We start from the raw sequence: 20014 nt of genomic DNA, 5'->3' as shown, positions 1-20014 counted from the left end.
AACTTTGTGTTTACGAGTTTATTCCTTATAAACTCCAAAACAACCAAACAGATTTTCCTTTTAAATTTGCAGAACCTTAGTGTATAAGTCTGGGTTGGTTGGTTGTTTTACGACATATCAACCCTTTTCTGGTTATTTAATGCCGAATCCAAAGATTTTGAAGAAAAATTTTTAATAGAATATATTTGTTGTTTTCAAGTCGCTTCCTATTTAACCCATAGTTGGAACCCTAACAGGTACTACCACTCCGGGTCAGAGTGGACCTGGGAGTAATGGTAATTAAAGGGTGGCTCCACACTCCCCAAAGCCCAAAAGCTGGGGCCTCACCACTGGATATAGTTTAAGGTCATATCCAGGACCATAAGTCTGGGAGTGATCTTAGTTAAATTTTGCCTCAGAATACCCCGCCCTCCCTGCCTCCCGATAATCAAACCCATAATTTTGATTTATCAGTAAAGCCATTTTTTCCATGTCATCGCTTTGCAATGATAGAACAACGGGCCGTGAAAATTCTACCATGGATAAGTTGATAGCATGATTTTTTTTTTTGCATGACGTGGTCTATAGGTTCAAACCCTGCACATAAATTTTTTATGTTTTTATTCGTTAACTGGAAAGAAGTTCATACAAAATAATTTTATAAAAAACAGGGTAATCTCCAAAAATACCGTTAGGGCTTACAACATGGCCGCCAGAAGAGTCACGTGATCCGGTTGATCCAAAACATGAATCGTGCAAATGGAAAATGTCTACGCACGTTCGTAGACATTTTGTAAACATTGTTTTTAAAAAATAAAAAATAATACTTCTATTATGTTTTAAACGACTGTAATAGTTTATTTTGGAAGTATATTTCATAAAGAAAATTGACAACCCACTTTAAAAACAGAAATTACGAGTTTTATATATTTTATTCGCAGTTTTTTGTTGGGGGTGTCAAAAATTCCGCCTAAAATTCTGATACACCTAGTCGACCACTTGTTTGTTCTGAATAAAATACTTTTTATAAACACTGTTTTAACTAAAAACAACCTAAGATCTATTTTTATAACAACATTATATCAACAAAAAATTAAATACAAACAAATTGTGATTGTTTGTCAAAGTTTGCCTTCAAGGCTGCGTCTTCCATTTGCACGATTCATGTTTTGGATCAACCGGATCACGTGACTCTTCTGGCGGCCATGTTGTAAGCCCTAACGGTATTTTTGGAGATTACCAAAAACAGTAGGTTCTCTAGGTTTGGTTGTTTTTGTTTTACGGCATATCCTTTTTCAGGTTATTTAACGCCGAATCTAGTTATTTTGAGGAACAATTTTTAATGGGGGTATATTTGTTTTTTTAAGTCGGATTCTATTTAACTCATAGTTGGGACTTAAACAGGTACTATCACTCCGGGTCAGAGTGGACCTGGGAGCAATGGAAATTAAAGGGTGGCTCCACATTCCCCAAGGCCCGCAAGGTGGGCCTCACCATCGGATATAGTTTTAGGTCATATCCAGGACCGTTGTATAAAGAGTTCTCTAGAGTGCAATGCAGAATAACATTTTGGACTAAGTTACTGCATGGAGGCATGTGAAGCTTCCTACCGAGCAATTTCACAGATTTTGATGACAAAAATATAGGAGTGGGAAATATTCGTTGATCATTCAATCCCGGGCCTCCTTGTCAGTATACTTAGAACTAAAACTCTTAAGAGCATTTTTATATTCTAATTTTAATATTTTTAGTTTTTTTTTTTTTTATATAAGAAATTGTAATATCTTAATACAGTAGAACTCTGGGACATAGCATTAAAAATTAGTAACAAAATACTGTATATAATAACACTAATGCAGGGCAAATACCATAACCAGTGGCCAGAAAAACATTGTATTCCACATCATAACCTGGAAAAAAAAAAAAAAAAACATATCCCAGGGTTTACCGTTTTTAAAAAACTTCTTTTTTACTAAAAAAAAAAAAAAAAAAAAAAAAAAAAAAAATTTCCTGATTTTTCTATTATATATATATATACATATATACATATATACATATATACATACACACTTTATAAATTATTAAAAACCAGTTAGATTAATTTATCCCCGACAGTGAATCCTGAAGGATCGGGAAGTACTTGAACTTATAAATATGGTTATTACATCAGCCAATTCCTGCCAGAAATGAAGACTTATTCGAAGTTGGAAAGGATCGAAAATAGAATTAATAGACATAAACATGTGTATTTTATTTAATGAAATATAAATATATGTTTTTACACAAATAGAAACAAGATTAAAAATCCAACAATGTCCAAAAAAAAAAAAAAAAAAAAAAAAAAAAAAAAAAAAAAAAAAATCATTTGGCTTTTTTTTTTTTCAAAAGTGAAAACAGTTAAAAATAGCCAAAAGGAGCAGGTAAATTTTTTTCGGAGCAAAGGGAGAACCTATCAAAATTTATGAATGTATAAGTGCATATATACAATACATTCAAATTTCTAATACATACAAAAAAAAAAAAAAAAAAAAAAATACATAATATATACATAATTTAGGGATTAAATAATTAAAGATTATTTAATAAATAATCAACTTACATGTAGAAAGTTGTTTTTTTTTTTTTTTTTTTTTTTTTTTTTTACACAGGCATAACATTATCAAGGCCAAGAGGCCACTCAAGGATAAGGGTTAAAGAGTGTACAGTAGAAATTGGGCAATATAGTAATCATTAGTAATGAAAATTCGGTAAATTTGATAACTTATATGGAACGGCTCATCAAGAACTTATTTACGTTAGACTTGAACACAACCATATTGTAGTCAGCCGGAAGGCAGGAAAACGGAAGACAATTCCACAGGCATGCAGTTCTAATAAAGAAGCTTTGTTCATGGAATCTACGTTTAGGTTTAGGCACAGATAAAGAGTCGGGGGGGGGGGGGTTATTGATAGTGTTTTCAGCTAGACGAGTGTTTCTTGTGAAAGTTTGGCGAGGGGTTACGCATATTAAGAAAATTATCAAAAGACAAAATATATACTAGTGGGTATATATGCTTATCAGTTCAGATAAGAACATTGATTGGAGGAGGGTTTATAAATGCTATTTATATACACATGCGCACACATGAAAATTTATTTTCACTAATGAGTTTTTGATAAGGGGGAGAAATATGGTAGAAGCCTTTCCTTTGTTTTACTGTATTAGTTGAGTGGGAAGTAAGGGCAGATTCAATTAAACATAAAGACCATACTCCATAATATGGTAGAAGCCTTTCCTTTGTTTTACTGTATTAGTTGAGTGGGAAGTAAGGGCAGATTCAATTAAACATAAAGACCATACTCCATAATATGGTAGAAGCCTTTCCTTTGTTTTACTGTATTAGTTGAGTGGGAAGTAAGGGCAGATTCAATTAAACATAAAGACCATACTCCATAATATGAGATATCAAAATAAACAGCTACAATTTATTAGATTTTGATTCCGATTGAAAATTCGTATATAATATATATAGTGAATAAATGACAAGACTATATTCCAAAGACTAAACTAGTTTCCTTCAATAATTACAAGAAACTTTCTCTGCCACCAATAGCAATGGCCAGTGACTCCCTGTCTGAGAGTACATCTTTCAAACCCTTATCCTTGAGTGGCCTCTTGGCCTTGATAATGTTATGCCTGTGTAAAAAAAAAAAAAAAAAAAAAAAAAAAAAACTTTCTACATGTAAGTTGATTATTTATTAAATAATCTTTAATTATTTAATCCCTAAATTATGTATATATTATGTATTTCACAGGAAACACGAGTTGGAACAATTATATTGAAAACATTGCCAGGGCCGCTGCGAAAAAGGTAGGCTCTCTCTACCGTGCTAGAAAACTACTGACACCTGAAAGTATCCTGTACCTCTATAAAGCCACCATTCGCCCATGTATGGAGTATTGTTGTCACATTTGAGCCGGTGCATCTGCTACTAGTCTTTCGCTCCTAGACAAGGTTCAAAAGAGAGTCGCCAATCTGACAGGCCCTGAACTGGCATCTAAGCTTCAGCCTCTGTCCCATCGATGAAACGTTGCATCCCTCTGCCTGTTCTACAAGTATTTTAATGGTGAATGCTCTGACGAACTGCAATCACTTGTGCCCCCACGACGTAGACACCCTCAACAAACCCGACAGGCAGCTAAATCCCACCCCCACACAGTAGAGATCTCTAGATGTAAAAGATCTTTCTACTCCAGTAGTTTCTTCCCCAGAACCGCTAGCCTCTGGAATTCCATTCCAGGTTTCTGCTTCCCCAACTGTACTGACATGCAAAAGTTCAAGTGTAACGTGAACCGACATCTTGCTGCCTAAATCCGAACATAGTGTCCCAGTAGTTGGTGCCCCTGATAGTAGCCCCCTACACCAAAGTGGCAATGTGCCTTGTTTGGGGCGAAAATGTAATAAAAAAAAAAAATAAAATAAATAAATAAGAAAGTTCATGATGTAGACAATCTTATGATTTATTCCTTTAATTCAGTTGACATTTACAATTCTTGACAGTATCTGTTTCGTAGAACAAAATCAATTATATCAATCAGTGAATCTATTTTGCCCTTAACTCATCAGAAGAAATAGCAACAATCAATCCGTCAAAAGGAAATAAAGTGCATTTTGACATGATTAAAATCCCAATTTTCGGATTTTAATCATGCCAAAACGCACTATTTCCTTTTAACGGATTGATTGTTATTTCTTCTGATGAGTTAAGGGCAAAATAGATTCACAGATTGATATAATTGATTTTGCGCTATGAAACAGATACTGTCAAGAATTGTAAATGTCAACTGAATTAAAGGAAGAAATTATAAGATGGTCAACATGAACTTCGGAATATAGTCTTGTCATTTATTCACTATATATATTATATACAAATTTTCAAACCTAATCAATATCTAATAAATTGTAGCTGTGACTTAACGGGTCACATCTGGTATACATACACACACACACACACACATATATATATAAAGCCGACTACCTTTTGTTTCATCAATTTCTTCATCATCTTCATCTTTTGGTAGCTCACTTGTAAGTTCTGGCTCTCTCGCCTGAACAGGACGCAACGGATAAAATGCTGCATCAGCCAAAGAGGCCATCGTCCAGTATTTAACAAACGCCATCCAAAGCCTGTAAACACAACACGTGGTTTTACCTGTGCCACTACGACCGAGGAGTATAATCGGGGTTGTCGAGTTGAGATTTATGATGCGGTGCTCCAACTCCGTCACCCGAAACGGGAAGTCAACATTTTGATAGGTCTCCATCTGCAATACGCTGGATACAAGGGCAGTGGAGAAGGAATAGAATTTGATGATGTGGTATTCGTCGTCTTTGTCGCTCACGGGTGGGGAGTAACGCTGCAAGTTATGCGAATGCTTTTCAACCTTCTCGGCAAACAAACGAGGCAGGCGCTTTTTTGTGGCGTCACCAGAAGGAAATTCGTAGATTGTTTCTAGCTGTTTCTTGACGTGGCAACTTTCTGCTCGCTGGTGAGATTTAACAATCTGCTCGAAAACATTCTTTAAATCCGTCATGTTAAACACGATAGCCCATATCCGGATCACTTCGGTATATACTCGACCTGAAAAAGATCAATAAGAGATTTACACACTAGATTTTTGTTTTCAATTAAGTGTGATACATTCACCTGCATCAGTTGTTTATCACCAAAAAAGTTGGTCTCGGAAATAATTTCAAATAAATTAAATATATTATTAATATAATTGTTATTTAAAGTTTATTAAATAATAATTTTAAATAGAACACTTAAAACAATTCTCTCACTAGAAGCATCAATTAACATACTGCTATTTAATAAAATTAATTTTCCTTAATGCAATATGCAAATGAGGTGACCTCTTAATTGTATATTTTACAAGAATCATCTATATTTATATTATATATATCTATATTATACAGGGTGGGCCAAAATAAGGGTCCTATTTTTAAAAATTCATAACTTTTTTATTTATTGATTTTTTTTTTTAAATTTTTTCAGAATAAGTAAATTTTCAGAATAAGTAAATACTGCTATTTAATAAAATTAATTTTCCTTAATGTAATATTCCGGGTCGCGGCACTACATATTAGACTGAGACCGATGCGCGTCATTCCGTCCTCCCGTCGTCGGCGTTCCCTCGCGGTTCGTTCGGTGACCTCTTAATTGTATATTTTGCAAGAATCATCTATATATACACACACACACACACACACACAAAAGTGAAAATGTGTGTTTGTGTTTTTTTTCTCGGTCGGCTCACAACTTCTTAAAACTTTATCACACATAAATCATAATATCTATGAGTTAAGAGGTCGCCTGTCTATTTAATTTGCTCGACTTTGAAAAGATAAATATTCAACAATTTTTCGCTCGCCGCATATGGATTAGGCTTTTCCGTATAATTGAAGCCACACTAATTCTGGCGGTATTTTTCCGGTTGCGATCAAGCTGTTTTCGGCCTTCGGGCCAGGATCAAAGTGTAGTATCTGCCGGAACGGGCAAGCAAAGACCATATGTGGGAACAACCCTGCATATAAGACCTTGGTCAATGTAGGGGCAACCCTTCATATCAATTGTCCCGCTCCCTACTCCCCGGGGAGTTGGTCCCCATTTCCCCCTCACACACAAAAAAACCGGCCTTGTGCCTAATTTGCTCGGTGGGGGAGCAAATAAATACCATTTTTCCGGTCGCGATTCTCGGAAATGTCCGAAAGCAATCAGCTTTGATCATGCGGAAATATTTTCCTTATATCAGACAATTGTTATTCAATTTAAACAATCCTCTTTTTATGGGGAGCTTGGGAAAAAATAAGTAAATACTGGCCCCACAGTCAAAGTTGACCTCATTAAAACATGCACCTGCCAATTCTAAATAAATAAATTAAAACGTTTCTGTTAGTATCTCGCGGTGGCCCAGTGGTTAACATTGCACATTTTTTTTTTTTCACACTAACTTCCAACTTTGCCTCAAAGGTTCGGGTTCGATCCTCATACTTACCAAAACTTTTATTTTAACCCCCCCCCACACACACACACACACACAGTTTTGATTTACCCAAAACCACACACACCTACAAACACTCGGGCAATGCCAGGTACCCCCTGCTGGTACTATATATAGAAATAACTGGAAAAGTAAAGTAACAAAACTTTTGTACATATTAATCAAATTGTGAACAAACAATCAAACAGGAATACAAATTTATATATAGATAGATATACAATAAGCATGATAGTATAGTTCATGTCTAATCTTTAAAGTCCAAGTCTTAATTAAATTCCTTCTTTGGTTCTGGCAAATTCTAAAAATATCAAAAATATCAAACCTGATGTTAATCCAGATAAGACATCACTTGCTTTATGTTATAGAGAACTATAAGAAATAATCTAACACCAATTGTTAGCTGGAAAATTTAAAAAAAAAAAAAAAAAAAAAAAAAAAAAAAAAAAAAAAAAAAAAAGCTAAAACCTGTCAACCATTAAATACCCTTGCTTTCTTTGTTTAAATAAAAAGTTGTTTATCATGAAATTTAAGGATAAGGAGAAACAAGAGACTTCAATTAATTATAGACTATAAATCACATTTTCTAACCCACTTACTTCACCCCTTAATTTCATAGTCTAACCTAGTTCCTTTACTACTTACACCTATATTTTATTGTAGTACTTCTAATTACTGAAATTTACACTAATCTAAACTTCTAACTACATCTTTATTACAGGTTTATATTGCTTGTTCATGACCTGTATCTATAGCTCAAATTTTAGTTATGTAAGAGTAACTTTGTATATTTATTTTTTCTCATGACAGTGATCTGCTTTCGTATAAATGTTATATCTCATGATTATAATGATTCATATCATAAAAGACAAAATGTGTGTTTGCATGCCTCGCAAAAACTTTCAGGCGACGGAACCTCACAAAATTGATATAGTTTTAAACCTCGATCCATCGGATGACATATCGAAAAATTAGCCCAAAACATTAATTCCTTCACCCTAAACTTTGCCATTTTGAACAAGGTGGGGGTCGATTTTAGCAAGTCATTGTTCCCTTTTCCTTTACTATGATTGATTCTGACGTTTGTGACTTCCGGTCGCACCATGGTTTGTTTTCTCTCCTTTGTGTTAGGGGTTCAAGCCTGCCTGTCTACTACAACTGCCTGTTATTTTGATCCCCCCCCCACTACTACTTTTTTTTATTTTGACACCCCTGGGGGTTTTAGTATATCACCCGCTTACACCCGGGCAATGCAGTAGTGTGTGTGTGTATGTATATATAATATATATATATATATATATATATATATATACATATATATAAAAAATGAACCCTTTTTGGGGTCAACGGCCAACTAGCACCATGTGTTTGTGTGTGTGTGTGTATGTATGTATGTGTGTGCTGGGGTGGAGAGGACTCCCGTAAGCCGTGGTGAAGGCAACCTTTCTAGGAGAAGCAAATCTCCGATTTAAAAAACCATAAAGCGGGAGACCAGTACCCGCATTAAGCTGGTCTGCAGTTTAACTTGTTGCTGGCTATCTTGCTCTTGCTGGATCTCAACATCTTGAACCGAGAGAGAGACTTAGCTGTCGTACAAAGCTAAGATTCTGTAACATCATCTGTGTATGGATACTCCCTCAGGTATTTGTCTATAAAAATGGTCCTGTGGCGATGGAAGTCATTTTCCTGCTCATGGACTGTGTCTGAGGGAGTGGCACTCGTCTGACAAGACGTTGCAATCATCATATATATATGTGTGTGTGTGTGTGTGTGTGTGTGTGTGTGTGTGTGTGTGTGTGTGTCATGTGCTACTGGTACCATGTAACCCAGTACTACCTGCCTCATGGTCGGGTTGTTTGATGAGGAGGGTGGCTAGTCTCCCTGAAGGATTAAAAACAAGACCTTCCAAAGGGTAAATGAACCCTTTTTCAGGGTCAACAGCCAACTAGCACCGTGTGTGTTTGTATGTATGTATGTGTATGTTGGGGTGGAGAGGGCTCCCGTAAGCCATGGTGAAGGCAAACTTTCTAGAAGCAAATCTGATTTAAAAACCATAAAGCGGGAGACAAGTACCCGCATTAAGCTGGTCTGCAGTTTAACTTGTTGCTAGCTATCTTGCTCTTGCTTGTTGCTGGATCAACATTTTGAACCAAGAGGGAGACTTAGCTGTCGTACAAAGCAAAGACTGTAACATCATCTTTGTATAGATACTCCCTCAGCCATTTGTCTATAAAAGTGGTCTTGAGGCGATGGAAAAGTTGTGACGCATGGAGGCTTGAAATTCTGGAAGCATGTAATAATTGATCTCAATGACAGTCTTCAGTGTCATGCTTGCTTGAGCGTGTGAATTCACTGTAGGACTAAAAAAGTCCATGAACCCAAAAATGACCTTAAATGTCTGAGGGAGTAGCACTCGTCTCACAAGACGTTGCAATCATCATATATATATATATATATATAATATATAGCTTAGCGAGTTAGAAGAGAAGTTATAGGAGGAGACTTATCAGGATAATATAAAGCTCTACAATTTTGTTGCTGATGAATCCGAGGCTAGACGTCGCATCCCCATTATGTTACCTAGCATCGTCTCTACTCTTCTGATGAGAAGCATTAGGCTTCAAAATGCCTTGGCACAAAGAGTCCCCTCTATCCCCCAATCAAATGCATGTATACACTTGTTGAATACACATACACACACATTAACATTTCAGCCCAGCATTGTTCGGGTGTTTGAATGTGTATGTTGAGCAAAAAAAAAAAAAAAGTGGCAGTAGGAAGGCAGGTTCGAACCCGTACTATGAAGGAGGAAAAGAACAGAAAAAACCCGACGTCTGCCAAACCGGAAGTAACTTATGTTTTAATTAAGGCTAGACAATCAAAAGGAGAGGAGGACTTACAAAAATATCGGCGAAAAAGTGACCCCCCCCTCGTGAAGGTGAAGATATTAATGGTTTTAGCCAATAATTCCATATTTGTCGTTTTAAGGTCGAACTTCAAAACGATACTGATCTTGTAAAGATCAGTCGCCTATAAAAGTGAACGTGTGTGTGTGTGTGTGTGTGTGTACATTTCCCAATGCAATAACTCAATTTTAAGTCTACAGACTCAAAATTTGATATACAGGGTACTGAGATTTGGGAAAATCTTTGAACTTTGACCCTTTAAAGCCAAATTTCTGGCCGAAAACGGATCAAAGATTTGATCTTTGAAAACTCTACCAAACTCAGACAACTGTGTATAAACACTTAAAATTTTAGATATAGGTTCCTTGGACATGGATCTAACTTAACTTCATTTGAGCCCCAAACAATAAATGTTAAGGGGTCATAATAGGGGTCAAATTTTAAAAAAATTTGACCTCTGCAGTCTACCAAATTACTCAGACAATTTCTGGTCTAAACATTTGAAATTTTACATAAAGCGTATTCAGAGATAGGGAAAGCTTTTTAATCGGTTTAGGTCGAAAATTTTTAGTTACCAATATATAAATGTATGTATGCATGTTTGCCTAAATCTTTCGCCAGAGGCGGCGGATTTTACCAAGATCAGTATTGTTTTAAAGTTCGACCTTTCAGACAACAAATATAGAAAAATTGGCTAAAACCATTAATATCTTCACCTTCAACTGGGAAGTTTTCTACAGGGGGGAGGGGTTGCTTTTTTTTTTCCGATATTTTTGAAAATCATCCTCTCCTTTCGATTGTCTAGCCTTAAAAAAAAAAGTCACTGCTGGTTTGGCAGGGGTCGTAACAGCATAGACGTCCGGCTTTTTCATGTTCTTTTCCTCCTTCACGGTATGGGTTCAAACCTGACTTCCTACTACCATTTTTTTTTTTTGCTCAACAGGCACATCCAAACACCCGGGCAACGCCGGACTGAAATGCTAGTATATATATATATATATATATATATATATATATACTTAAAAAAAATAATTTACAAACATGCTTTGGAGGTTCTACTGCTCGTCAGTATAGCTCAACTATTCTAGCATTTGAACTTTATGCCTATTTTTTTGTTGCCTTTTACGATAATACAGTTATTAGCATCTCCAACCTTTAAAATAAAGGAAAATATTTTCCTTAGATCATACATATTTTTTTTTTTACGTAAACAAATATTTTATAAGTAAAATGATGTACAAACACGCGTTTCACACAAGTTTCAAAGCAATAAAAACATGTAAAGTCATCTAGGACCTTGTGGCATAACGGTTAACACATTTGACCATAGTACATATGGACTGAGGTCAAATCCTAAAACAGTCAAGCTACACAGAGCAGTAGAACCGCAAAACACAGGTTTTATAAGTCAAAAATTACAAAGTTGTTTAAAAATATAGGCAAACTTCTAAGGAAACATTTTCGTAGATATGTAAGGTTGGAGACAATAACTTTTTTTTTTTTTTTTTTTTTTTTTTTTAACTATGGAACAGTTCTTTGCAAATTCTGTATGGTAAACTGACTTATCTCCCTTGCTCTCCTTTAAATTGAAATCAGCAATCTCAAAATACAAAATATTGAACCAGTATATATATATATATATATATATATATATATATATATATATACTGGTTCAATATTTTGTATTTATTGCATCGACAATTATGTAATTTCCGTGTTATATTTTTATGTTATTGCTCTGTTTACCACATTGAGCTCTCATACCCGGATTTCCTCCTGGAATTATTCCATTATAACTATATATATATATATATATATTTCTCATCTGTAAAATCTAAAGCACTTCTCACTTTTTCTACTAGAACAGATCAGGCGGTCCAAAGATACTGGCTTCCTGACCTAAAATGCACCAAACGTCGATATTGTTTTTGCACTGAACTAAAATTTATCTTTCCATGTAATTTTATGCTTGTGAAAAAAAATGTATGCACATATTAGGTGGGTTTTTACAGTTCTCCCCCACACAAAAAAAAAAAAATAAATAAATAAAACAATAAAATCTATCTTTAGAAATTTAGAATTAAGAACAGAATCAGTAATTGTATCAGAACGAGGCAAAATATTGGAATCGCCATCATCATAGTAGACATCTTTTAATGTTATATAGCCGGTTTTACAGTCGATAACTCAAGGGAAGTAACTCATTTTTTTTTTCAGAGTTCCCCCTCCCCTTATGATAACCTGTGGTGCTACCGATCAGGCGGTCTGAAGATATTGGCTTCCCGAGACGCAAGGCACTTAACATTGATACCTTTTTGTTTTTCTACTTTCTTTTGCAAAACTTAATCATGTTCTGCAAAACCAAAAACAACAACCCACCTTTTCCTTCTTCCCATTTCTCTGTTTATCTCCCACTTCTTGACTGGTTTTCCCCATCTTAAAATGTACCAAACATTAATACTGTAACCTTTTCCCTCTCCTACTGCAAAACTCATTCATGTTCTGCAGGAGAGGGAATAAAAACAGCCAAACTAAACCAAACACTACGAACTAGCGATTAGAAAATACAAAGAGCTTGGAGAATAAAAGCCTACAAAATACTATTTCCAAAATAACTGGGATAGGCATTAAATAAGCCGAAAAGGGTTGATATGCCGTAAAAGAAAGGTACTTGTACAGACAGTCAAGACATTAAAAAAATGAAAATATCGAAAAAAGTTTAAATTGTACGTATCCGTTATGGAACAAAGTTCTCCGAAAAAAAAAAATTTCACTTAATTTCATGAAGTAGTTTTTTTTTTTTTTTACAGCGAAAAAACAATGTTATGATACCAAGCAAAATGTTCGATTTTTAGGAAGAAAAGCTAGTATTGATTTGGTTGATTGGTTGTTTTACGGCATATCAACCCTTTCCGGGTTATTTAATGCCGAATCCAAAGATTTTGAAGAAAAATTTTTCTAATAGAATATATTTGTTGTTTTTGTTTTACGGCATATCAACCCTTTTCGAGTTATTTAATGACGAATCCAAAGATTTTGAAGAAAAATTTTTCTAATAGAATATATTTGTTGTTTTCACGTTGGTTTCTATTTAACCCATAGTTGGAACCCTAACAGGTACTACCACTCCGGGTCAGAGTGGACCTGGGAGCAATGGTAATTAAAGGGTGGCTCCACACTCCCCAAAGCCCACAAGCTGGGGCCTCACCACTGGATATAGTTTAAGGTCATATCCAGGACCCCCATTGAGGGACTTTTACCCTCTGCAGGGGGGGCAGTCGGCGTATTCTAATGCCCCACCGACAGGGCTGAGCTAGTATTGAAGATAGGGAGAGGTGTTAGCGTTTTAACTGGAGTTATCTCCCTTTAGCATATCTAAAATTCAAACATTTTTTTTTTGTTTTTTTTTTAAATCCAAGATGGCATGTTTTTTGCTGTAAAAAAAAAAAAAAAAAAAAAAAAAAAAAAAAAAAAATTAAGTGAAATTTTTTTTCAAAGAACTTCGTTCCATAACGGATACATACAATTTAAACTTTTTTTTCGATATTTTCATTTTTTAATGTGTCTTGACTAAGCTGTGCAAGTACCAACAAAACAATCAACCTATGATAACCCGCGTTCTGTGTTTGTTTTTAAGACAGGACTGGGAAAAGAAAGAGGGGAAGGTGAAAAGATCAGGATAGAAGTTCCGTTACATCTTTGTCCCAGCAATACCGGGTTGCCCTGCTCGTAGAAGTAATCCATGAAAATACGCTTTTTTTTTTCTTAATTAAAAAAAAAACAAAAAAACTACTTGATTGATTTACGTAATTTTTGGAATATGACATTTTTGTTCTGTGATGGGTAGGTATATCAAAGATTTTTCTTTATTTTGGTTTTTCAAAATAAGTGTAAATCTAAATAAGTACCTGATTTATTTATTATTTTGGGTCTTGTATCGGACTGTAACGTAGTCGCAGGTTAACCGTACAGTAGATAGTGGGGTCTATATATATATATATATATATATATATCAGTGTTATCTATATATGTAAGGAGTGTATATAATGTATTTCTTTGTGTCCTCTAGTGCTTCATAATGTTCCTTATAGATGTGTGTATAACCGTTTACACGTATATAGATAAAGTTTCAATAAACAAACAGTTCCTTACAACAAACAGACGGTTCGTAATTGTAAGGAGATTTGTTATACAAAAAAGGATACAAAAAGGGATTACATACCTTGAACGGACTCAAAGTTGACACCGGCATAGTCCTTACTTTTTGTTAAGTCACTGCATCTGGGGGAAAAAGTGACAGCAAGTTCCCAGACAATCCTAGATGTACGAGACAATTTCAGTGTGAATAGTTTCAATGTCTGAGGCATTTTTTTTACTTTTTTAGACCGAGTGTGATGCCAGTCGCCGCCGGCTAGGAGTTGAATTTTATAGATGGCTTGTTTCCGTTTTTTATAGGGCATATTTTCGTCATGTAAAGTTTTCCATACGTCAGACGTGCACTCAACCTCCCATTCCAATTTGTCAAACATGGTGTCATTCAAGAGGTCATTTTCATCATCAGCATCTTCATCCTCTTGCTCGTCACTTGATTCTTGCACATGTTCAGCATCCTCAGCATCTTCTGCTCTGTATTTTGAAACTGGTTTTTTATCTTCCTTATGAAATGAGATGACGTGCAATTGCTTGCACTTATGGTCATCCATATTGTCAATCAGATCTTTCAAGACAGAACGCAGAGAATATTTCGTTTCGGACTTAACGGAATTCATCCGGGCAAACAATTTTTCCGGCAAAGCTACATCACATTTTGACTCTGAAGATGAGTGGGTTGAAGTCGATGGGGATTCAGACGATACACGAGTCAAATAACGGAGACGTTCATCGTTGGGGTTATTCGAAATATACTCCGAGGGGATTTTCCCAGAGGAGTCGGGAAGATCAGATCGAACACCCCTTTCATGGCAAATTCTTAACAATCGCAAAGAATGTTTGCTACACTTGATCCGGCAAGCCACATGCGTCATGCTCTGCTTTTGTTTATCGATACGAGAGATGTCCAGGTGCGAATACGTTGTAGAGTCAGAATCGTAAAGTTTTAAAAGATATTCGAAAAGTTCAAAATAACCTAAAAAGAAACAAAAAAATTGCTTAAATAAAATCATTTTTTTCTAATATATATATGTACATATTAGAATATATTCCTGTAAGCATAGAATATATATATATATATATATATATATTCTATGCTATTCTTGTTATTCTTCTCATCAGAGGACATAAAGAAAACAAATTATATTTGTAGCAAAGCTAGAATTTGCTAGGTAAGGCATTAAGTGAAACCACAATTTATTGCAGTTATAAATTGCCAAATAAATAAATTTATGTCCTCTTTAACCCTTATCCTTGAGTGGCCTCTGGGCCTTGATAAGTGGTGATTCATTTAAAAAAAAAAAAAAAAGGGCTCAGCTTTTACTCCTTCATAAAACAAAGTTTTAAAAGATATTCGAAAAGTTCAAAATAACCTAAAAAAGAAAAAAAATTGCTTAAACAACTTTGAAAATTAAGACGTTTTTCCTAATTATATATATATATATATATATATATATATGTTTTTAACTTAAACACACACATGCGTGTGTGTGTAAGTTAAAAACATATCTAACGTCTAAGTTTATTTACATACATTTCATATTTTTAGAGGGAATTAGACCTGGAGTCTAAAGAGCAGAGTTTATTTTAATGTATTAGTAAATGTATTAATATTTTTAAAAGAAAACAGTGCCATTATACTGTAGATATATAATAAGCTCAATAGGTATCCTAGAGCTATATTAGTATCAAGTAAAACGATTCATAATTTGGAATTAAAAATCAGTTTCAAAAGGAAAAACAATAAACTTGATTGTACGATCGTTTCAGAAATGATTGTCATTTTATCGAAATTGACGATAAGTAGACAATAACTTGACAAGTTTTGTCCTTTAAATTTGAACAAAAAAAAATATTTCCCCTTCTAAATGACGTCAAGATTATACGTTACTAATATAATCACCTGATGTTTTTACATGTCATTATTTCAAAGCTGTAAATATAACATTTAAAAGTACACATTCATTGTAATTATTACATGTAAATAATTATCTAAACATTTTGATTATTCTAACGCATATTTAAGCTGAAAATATTTTTTGATTTGAATAATTGTAATAATCGATCAGAACTCCTTTCGGCGTTGTCCGGTCAATATCAAACACTTGGACATAGTGAATGTTAATTGGTGTTATTTTATAATGAAGCTAAAGTTATATATAGTTTTATATATAAAAAAAAATTTCTTTTCACCTTATTCCTAATTTTCTATTTTATTTATCAACATAAAATTAATAACCGTTTCCTTTATTTTCTTTTTAAATATTTCCAGGAATATCTGCCTTACTTATGCTAGTTTTATTTTGGTGTCTTTAACTCCCTCCCCCCCCATTTTTGCTGATGAGGAGACTGTTTTAAAGGACAAAACTTTTGTCAAATTATTGTCAATTTCAACAAAATGAACAGTTTCTGAAACTATCGTACAATTAAGTTGATTTTGTTTGTTTTTCCTTTTGAAACCCATTTTTAATTCAAAATTATGAATAGTTTATTCGTTTTACTCAACACACCAACACACAAGGAGCAAAACCTCAGTAAAATATATTTCAAAAGGTGGTATGCTCCGAGTATTGCACTTATAAGCTCACTAGGTCTAATTAATAGAGTTATATAGAGAAAGTGTATGAAATTATCAAGTTTTCATAGGAAAAAAAAAGGTCTTGGTAAGGTTAAAAAAAAAAAAATTAAAAAAAAAAAATGGAAACACTCCATTAAAAAAGGTTTACAAACTATTTACTTCAATAAGCTGTTTAAAATTTGGTGTCATCTCCCCCTTCCCCCTGTTTATGCTGATGAGATGATACCCAGAAATTTTATTTCTATCGTTTTATTTGTAAATATCGAATGAAAAAGAAATTTCCGAAACCATCATATGTATATGATTTCGTTGCGAAAACTTTTTTTTTTTTATTACATTTTCACCCCAAACAAGGCAAATTGCCACTTTGGTGTAGGGGGCTACTATCAGGGGCAACAACTACTGGGGTACTATGTAGGGATTTGGGCAGCAAGATGTCGGTTCACGTTACACTTGAACTTCTGCACATCAGTACCGTTGGGGAAGCAGGGACCTGGAATGGAATTCCAAAGTCTAGCAGTTCTGGGGAAGAAACTACTGGAGTAGAAAGATACTTTACATCTAGGGATCTCTACAGTGTGGGGGTGGGATTTAGCAGCCTGTCGGGTTTGTCGAGGGTGCTCACGTCGTGGGGTCACAAGTGATTGCAGTTCGTCAGAGCATTCACCACTAAAATACTTGTAGAAAAGGCAGAGGGATGCAACATTTCGTCGATGGGACAGAGGCTGAAGCCTAGATGCCAGTTCAGGGCCTATCAGGTTTGCAACTCTTGAAACTTGTCAAGGAGCGAGAGACTAGTAGCAGATGCACCAGCCCAAATGTGACAGCAATACTTCATACATGGGCGAATGGTGGCCTTATAGAGGTACAGGATACTTTCGGGTGTTAGTAGTTGTCTAGCACGGTAGAGAGCCCACCTTTCTTGCAGCACCCCTGGCAATGCCTTCAATGTAATTGTTCCAACTCATGTTTCCTGTGAACGTTAGGCCAAGGTTGGTTGGTTTGGTTGGTTTTGTTTTACGGCATATCAACCTTTTTCGGGTTATTTAATGCCGAATCCAAAGATTTTGAAGAAAAATTTTTTTAATAGAATATATTTGTTGTTTTCACGTCGGTTTCTATTTAACCCATAGTTGGGACCCTAATAGGTACTACCACTCCGGGTCAGAGTGGACCTGGGAGCAATGGTAATTAAAGGGTGGCTCCACACTCCCCAAAGCCCACATGCTTGGGCCTCACCACTGGATATAGTTTAAGGTCATATCCAGGACCCCCATTGAGGGACTTTTACCCTCTGCAGGGGGTTTAAGCCAAGGAGTTTGAAAGATGTACTCTCAGATAAAGAGTCGTTGGCCATTGCTATGGGTGGTAGAGAAGGTTTCTTGTAATTATTTCTTTATATAAAGGGTAGTCACACACAAGTTATGAACTATCTATACACCTACATTCATATCCACCCATATCCATCTATATCTAACCAAGTCTTCAGGTGATAACAGTTCAGGCATGGTTTCTGGTCCAAAAAAAATATAAGTTTTAAGATAATGTATACCTTGTGTTTATTTTAATTCGTCAGTTCAAAACATGAAAAATGTAAATTACACGTTTTTGAAGTGCTGAATATTTGATTAGTATTTGTTGTGAACGTTTTGCAGGGCAAAGGGGGGGGGGTCATAGCTTTAAGCTCAGTCGAGCACTTACCATGAAACTTACCATGAAAATAACGACAAAGAGATACACTCGCAAAGTCTCTGAGAAAAAGGAAGTTTAAATTAAAATAATTCAGATTAAAAGTTAGAGTTCGATATTATAGACTAAAGCAGGTTTCCTTGGCTGTACTCAATCTCCTGTACATACAAATATATTTGTATTTTTTTTTAGTGGGTCACCATTTATAAAGGGCCAATAGCCACTTGAGGATAAGGACCATATTTAATCTGCATTTAATCCCCTGGTTGTTCATTAGATCTACGGTTAACGAAAGGTGGAGTTGGGTATAAACAACTTACCGGTATCTTTTCGAAGCGCAATCTCGGCAGCTGCATGCAACGGCGTGTCTCCCGGTTTCAGACTGAGAAGAGATGAATCCAATCCATTCTTCAAGAGCACAATGATTGCACGATAATTCCCCTTCGTAAGACACACGTCCAACGCAGTTTTCTTCAGGTGTGGATCCATTCCCATTATGGCTCCGTTTTCAATGAGGCACTCAAGGATTTCACTGTAAATTTGGACCTTTCTTTTAAAAACAATGCTGTAGAGAAAGTTAGCCACAGTCAAACCATTAGCAAAACCTTTCAAAACATTGCCCTTTTTTTTCTGTTCATAGGATTTGACGCAGGTGTGCAGACATTCCCATTTATTGGTGGATGCCAAACGCAGAACGATTTGAAGAAAGACGTTGGTTTTGATAGAAAAAACGCAAGCCGGGACATCTACAAGAAAAATAAAAAAACGTTTGAAATGAAATTAACAAATCATGGACAACTATGTTAGGCTGTATAAGGGTGTTAACTGATCAATATCATACGAAAACACAAGATTTATCATTTACAAGCAGGGAAACCCGACGTTGCTTGGGATTGGATGATTATCAACAAATGTTCTACAGCACTTGTCATTGAAAAAAGTGATACTGACCATTTTCCAATCAAATTGATTGCCTGGTCTAGTTAAGGACCCACTGCAGTAAGGAAGCTTCACATGCCTCCTCGTGACTTGCTCCACAATACATTGTAGCCTATATTGCACTGTAGAGAACCTGTTGATTTTATGAAATTAAATATAGCTCAAATGAAAAGTTTAAATAAAATATGTATAAGATGCGTTTGAAAGCCAAATTACAATGCAATATGAAAAATATTTATTTGTTTAAAATTAATATTTTAGAGTTATACTATCCTCAGAATTTTATACCATTTTCTTTCTTATCAGGATGTTAAATTGACAAGGAAAAACACAGACACTACAGACTCCGCAAGTTGTCTGGTTATTTTGAAATGCTGAAAGAATGCGTTGGAAAACGCGATATAAAAGTCAAGGTCTGAATTTTAAAATAAAATACGCAGGAGATACGTTTGAAATGTACTTTATTTTAAAATTCAATCAACACTTCTACCACAGAAAACAACCCGACTTAAAATGTCAAAGTCAAGTATCATGGTTTAATTGTGCTCTAAGCAGAAGCATTTGTTTTTAACACGTCTTATCAAAGGACATACTGTTGATTTCATACATCCAGCCATTCTACTTGTGCAGAGATAAAACTTCTAAAATGCACTTATGTTAGACTGTATAAGTATGTTAACCTTGGTTAATATCGGACTGTTCTTTATTTGGATTTTTTCGATTAATACTTAT

General features: G+C 35.0%; 1 protein-coding gene across 1 annotated transcript in view; it reads right to left on the bottom strand.

The window, feature by feature from the left end:
• Nucleotides 1-20014, bottom strand: part of LOC145269674 (TPR and ankyrin repeat-containing protein 1-like) — a 199491-nt gene that overhangs the window by 52187 nt on the left and 127290 nt on the right. Inside the window, exons 17-19 of the mRNA XM_080125382.1 lie at nucleotides 18664-19089; nucleotides 14150-15052; nucleotides 4999-5601 (exon numbers count right to left, since the gene is read on the bottom strand). Coding sequence (XP_079981508.1) covers nucleotides 4999-5601; nucleotides 14150-15052; nucleotides 18664-19089 — 1932 coding nt within the window. The remainder of the gene's footprint in view (nucleotides 1-4998; nucleotides 5602-14149; nucleotides 15053-18663; nucleotides 19090-20014) is intronic.

This window comes from Euprymna scolopes, chromosome 45, assembly GCF_053919585.1.
Source record: "Euprymna scolopes isolate OS-2025 chromosome 45, ASM5391958v1, whole genome shotgun sequence".
Classification (NCBI taxonomy): domain Eukaryota; kingdom Metazoa; phylum Mollusca; class Cephalopoda; order Sepiida; family Sepiolidae; genus Euprymna; species Euprymna scolopes.
The sequence above is the reverse complement of the archived record's forward strand: the minus strand, read 5'-3'. Positions and strand labels throughout refer to the sequence as shown.